At 51.0% G+C, this 5,734-nt stretch overlaps 1 protein-coding gene across 1 annotated transcript; it reads left to right on the top strand.

Annotated features, from left to right (window-relative positions):
- Positions 1-3,293: 3,293 nt before the first annotated feature.
- Positions 3,294-4,198, top strand: LOC119272822 (probable glutathione S-transferase GSTU6). Its single transcript, XM_037554200.1, has one exon. It carries the CDS (start codon positions 3,294-3,296, stop codon positions 3,999-4,001), a length of 708 nt encoding a protein of 235 aa, XP_037410097.1. The 3' UTR covers positions 4,002-4,198.
- Positions 4,199-5,734: the final 1,536 nt, after the last annotated feature.

The raw sequence follows: 5,734 nt of genomic DNA on the forward strand, positions 1-5,734 counted from the left end.
TGGTAGTACCCAAAGTGTTCCTCCGGTAAACGAGAAGTTGCATAATCTCATAGTTATAGGAACATGTGTAAGTCATGAAGAAAGCAATAGCAACATACTAAAGGATCGGGTGCTAAGCTAATGGAATGGGTCATGTCAATCAGATCATTCACTTAATGATGTGATCCCGTTAATCAAATAACAACTCATTGTTCATGGTTAGGAAACATAACCATCTTTGATTAACGAGCTAGTCAAGTAGAGGCATACTAGTGACACTAAGTTTGTCTATGTATTCACACATGTATTATGTTTCCGGTTAATACAATTCTAGCATGAATAATAAACATTTATCATGATTATAAGGAAATAAATAATAACTTTATTATTGCCTCTAGGGCATATTTCCTTCACCAATGACATCCTCAACAGAGAATTCACTTCTCAAGTGCTTGAGAGAAGTAGCAAAGTTCCTCCAACTATGAGGGAGTTTTGCAATAATGCAACCCGCGACAAACTTGTCCGGTAACTCACACTTCAGGAGCTCCAGCTCCTTAGCAATGCACTGTATCTCATGAGCCTGGTCCAATACAGAACGGTTATCAACCATCCTGTAATCAAGGAACTGCTCCATGGCATACAACTCACTGCCAGCATCAGTTGCGCCGAATTTGACTTCGAGCGCATCCCACGAGTTTTTGGCAACGGCCATATGAATATAGGCGTCAACCAACTTGTCTCCAATCACACTCAGAACTGCTCCCAGAAAGATTGTGGTTGCCTCCCTAAACGCCTTCTCCTGTTCAGGAGCAATCGTTTCTATGAGGGACACGCCACCAACTCAGAACACGTTCATCGCTTTGAGCCATAAGGTGGTCCTAGTCTGCCAACGCTTAAAATGCGTCCCGATAAACTTTTCCGATTTCAGAGTAGCAGGAAAGCCTTGAATCAAAAAGTGCCTAAAATAAGGTTTTTGGATTGTTGGAAATATTAGCACTTTTCCGATTAGACTTATCCACGAGTAAACAGTAAGCATGGCATAAAAGATATGCATCTCATAGCGATACCTAAGCATACTAGCACGCGCAGAACATAGAATCGCTATGATCTGTTCATCCCTCATTTACTCGTACTTTGCTAGCCGTATATGTGCTGCTCATAGAAGATTCGATTCTATGTTCTACACGCGCTAGTATGCTTAGGTATCGCTATGAGATGCATACATTTTATGCCATGCTTACTGTTTACTCGTGGATAAGTCTAATCGGAAAAGTGCTAATATTTCCAACAGATCACATTATTATTGACAGATAAATCACAAGCTAACGTACTAGAATATTTATATTCCATTTCAACGCACGAATATTGTTCTAGTGTAATAAAATATGTCATGTTTATATGAAATCCGGACGTGCATATTATAACGAACATGCATCATATATTTACTAGGTCTTCATCCTCTCAACGCCCGCTCCGCTCCTAGGGGGCGGCACGGGTGAAACCCTAGCCGCCGCCCCCGTCTCCCCTCTTCTCCATCCACCCCGCTGCCGCCGGAGGAAACCGACGGGTAAGACCCGTTCGATGGACGGCGGTGGCGGGCTCTCGTCCTCTCCTGCCGAGGGGACCTCCGGCCTAGCGCGGGGGCCGGCCCTAGACGGCGTTGGCACTCGGCGGAGCTCGAAATCGGGGCGGCGGCCTCAACTTTCTGGTGGTGGCTTGGCTGGAGCGGCTGCGAGGGCAGCGCAGCGGCCGCCATTGGATCTAGGCGGTGCTGGCCATGGCGACTTGTGCAGCGCTGGATCAAGATTTGAAGACGGAGATGCCATCCATGGCGGCGGCGGTCACTTGCGGTTTGACTATGATCCGATCTGATTCCAATCTGCAGATTAGGGGCATGGACAACCACGGCTGCAACTGGACAACTGAAGGGATCCTTTTCCCAAGTTTGTCATCAGCTGATGGCGAGGATGACATGGGTCTGCCGAAGGTGCCCTTATCGTGGTACCGGTGGCTCCTGGCAGTCGCGTCGTCGCCAGTCAACTAGCTCATAGGAGCACAGCTTATCCCATCAGAACTGTGTGTGTGAGCAATGGACAATGGATGGAATGCCAAACATTTAGGCTGAAGACGTTCTGAGATGTGATGTTCCATGGTCCTTATGCACGAGGATTATGCATATTCGTTGCCGAGTGGTCTAGAACACGACGCATGTGGGCGTTTGTCTGTGTTCGGCATTGTCAAGGATTGAAGGAATGAAAGGGGTGGTCCAGCGGTTGCAACAACACATTGTGGTTGCGTTTGGTGGTGCTACTTCAGTACCAGGACTGGAGTTTCAGGGTGAAAACCCTTAGTGTGTCCTTCGCCGGTCATACCTGGCAATGGTGGTATTTCGATGTCGTTACCTTGTTGAAGGCATTGCATGATGTTGCTCAGTTTTTCTCTCAGGGTGAAAACTCAGGATTTAGTATTTGACTGAATCTGGCAACAGTGACACTTATGTGTCCTTATCTTCTTGAAGACGTTGCTTTTGAAGAACCTACTCGCAGCCCGTGTGTTGTCACGGTAGTGCTTGGTATCGTTGTTGGTTACGGCGTGTCTTAGATCTTTTTTTTTCTTTTCTTTTTTTTTCTTTTTGGCTGTGTGCATCATTGATGCCTCGAGTTACTCGTGGCATTAAGTTGTTGCAGAGGCCGGGTGTACTTGATATCATCTTAATATTAATATATTACCCTTTGTCGAAAAAAATCATATATTTCGCATCAGATTAACCACTCAATCTTCTACCAACGGAGCTCATTGCCGGTCCGCATGTCAATACCGCCGTCGCCTCGTGCAATGCAGAAATCGACTGAGGGAAAAGAAAATTTGCAGGCACCTAAGATTTAGCAAAACCATAAAATAATCAGCCTTTTGGAAGTGTTCCCAGGATGACTGGATGAGTGGACCGAGTCTCATCGCTACAGAAAGCAGACACTGAGAGAGAAGAACCATTTGCAGGGCATGCCGCGCGCGGAAACATCGTCTAACACTGAAGCGTCGCGTGTGACGCCAAGCTAGTCAACCTTACTTTGGGGTGCAAGCATTCTGCGTACGTATGGGGTGATGCACATATACAGACCCAACACAATTCCCATGGCTCTAGCAGCTTCTCCACCAACAGCTGCCCCGCTTGATTTGCGCTATATAAACAACAAGAACCAAGCTATGTACGTACACTTGCAAATTGAGCAAAACTTAAGCGCACATACGTACACAGCAGAGCAAATAGTTTACAAGCCAAGGAAAAGATCGATCGAAGAGGAAGATCGGAAACGATGGCCGGCCAAGGAGATGATGTCAAGGTACTGGGCACGGCGGCGAGCATGTTCGCGATCCGCGTGCGCATGGCGCTGCACGTCAAGGGCGTGAGCTACGAGTACCTGGAGCAGGACCTGTTCCGCAAGGGCGAGCTCCTCCTCGCCTCCAACCCGGTGCGCAAGGCCGTCCCCGTGCTCATCCACGCCGGCAGGCCCGTCTGCGAGTCGCTCGCCATCGTCGAGTACGTCGACGAGGTCTGGGCCGGCGCCGCCTCGCTCCTCCCCGCGGACCCCTACGACCGCGCCGTCGCCCGCTTCTGGGCGGCCTACATCGATGACAAGGCTGTCCCCACGTGGATAGGCATCATGAGGGCGGCCACGGAGGAGGACAGGGCGGAGGGGCTGGCCGCTGCGCTCGCGGCGGTCGCGCCCTTGGAGGACGCCTTCGCCCAGTGCTCTGGCGGGAAGGCCTTCTTCGCCGGCGACTCCATCGGGTACCTCGACCTTGCGCTCGGGTGCAACCTCTTCTGGATCGAGGCGCTGCGCCACATGTTCGGCGTCACGGTCATCGACGCTGGCAGGACTCCACGCCTGGCCGCCTGGGCTGAGAGGTTCGTGCAGACGGAGGCTGCAAAGAAGGCGGCGCCGCCCATGGAAAGCATGTTGGAGGAGGCCGAGAAGCTGCGGGCCATGTGGGCTGCTGCTGCTGCCCCGGCTGCCAAGTAATTAGTGGCTAGCTGGGAGAAGCTTCTTAATTCAGTTTTCAGTCGCCACTTTTGTTGGAGGTTTTGCAGTCGTCAATCGTCACCTTTTTTTTACATCAGCGTCAGTGGTCATTGTTACCTAAAGGATTATAAATTTCATTGTTCTAAGTTGTGTGATTGGTTTCATTGCATAATAAAATGGTCTTTATCTTTGTAAAAGTTGTGATTATGCTCCACACTTATATAATTGTGTTAAACTTGCAATTTATACCATGTACACAATTACCAAACATGTTGACAATCTTTGCCCTTCTGGATCCTCACGCCGACAGCGCCGCCTCCACAATCGCGGGAGACAGAGGTCGCGTAGAGAGGGGGTGTTTTCTCTCGAGAGGTTGTAATGGTCTGGGATTAATTCCACACATTGGGAGGAGATGTTTTGTCCCCGGCAAAAAACACAAGGCTGGGAGAGAATTGGATGGGTTTTTTTTGCGGAAAAAACTTTCAATTTATTCAACAAACATCAAGAGAGTAAAAAGAACGTAAGAAGCAATTAAAAATTACATCCATCTCCGATCTATTCGAGATGTAACCGAATGCATTATATGGAGCAGATGGGGATAAATTCCCGGGGAGGGCTATCCCCGCCAAACCGTGGGCTTTGAACCCCACCCCCGGCAAACGAACAAGGCCTCAGCGTGATGCTTTTAGAGAAAAAAGAAGCATCCCACCTAAGTTTATTGTCCCCATATATTTGAGCCTTTTGTTGCTCATGGTGGTACAATCATTTCCGCACTCACAATGTACGTGCAGCATATTTGTTGTTATTAGAGCATCTACAGCCACGATGTGCAAATCTGGCCCTCCAAACGCCCGCGAACACGTCCGGACGCGTCCGCGGACACTAACCGGTCACATCTCAAATAATGCAATCCACATCCGGATACCTCGAATTAGAAACCTCAAATTTATATTATTACATGTAACGTAGCGATCTTTAGGCAGAGCTCGTCCGGTTGTCGTGGCCATGCCCAATGACCGGCTACGCTCCCTAGAGTTTTGGTCCGTTCACCGGCAGGGTAGAGTAGGGCATGGGATACGAGCCGGCTCACGGGACTCAAGGCGCTGCCGTCTTCCATGCCCTAATCTTTCTCGTCGGAGCCCGGAACCCGTTGGGTGCCGGTGGACGTCAGATTGACGATGGATCCGTCCTGGGACGAGCCGGTGACATCCACCACAATGCGGTTGTGGCGCCCGGAGTAGTGCACCATATGGGGCGCCGGAGAATGCAACTCCGCCTCGCCGACGTCCACCGCCGCGAGCGCTGCCGCCGCCTCCCGCGCCCGCTGCCTCACACGGCGGGCACGCCGTGCCATGGTTGCGTCAGACGATGCCCACGGCGCGCCCATGACCTCGGCGCACCAACGAAGGGGTTGCGCGTCCGCCATCGTGTTAGGACGCCAGACGAACCGCACCGCCTCCGTTGATGCAGCATACCCTAGCGTCGGATCCATGCACCATTTGGACAGACGCAATAGATTCCCGACGGAAGGAGTCCGAGCACTGTCGTGCATGGGCCTCCTCTCGAGAGCGGCAAAGCGCAAGCGGGACGACAATCTCCTCCTCGGGGCCGCGTGAGATGAGTTCGGAGTCGATGGATCTGGAGGTGAAGGACGCGAATCCGCTGCCCGCCATGCCGGAGACGGACGAACGGCGCCGAAGACGAGCTCGGTGGTAGAGGGGAGTGGAGTGAAG

The sequence above is a fragment of the Triticum dicoccoides genome, chromosome 3A, assembly GCF_002162155.2.
Source record: "Triticum dicoccoides isolate Atlit2015 ecotype Zavitan chromosome 3A, WEW_v2.0, whole genome shotgun sequence".
NCBI classification, from domain to species: domain Eukaryota; kingdom Viridiplantae; phylum Streptophyta; class Magnoliopsida; order Poales; family Poaceae; genus Triticum; species Triticum dicoccoides.

What these genes read in the sequence shown, in the direction of transcription:
- LOC119272822 (XM_037554200.1), top strand. Translation starts at nt 3,294, where the DNA reads ATGGCCGGCCAAGGAGATGATGTCAAGGTACTGGGCACGGCGGCGAGC.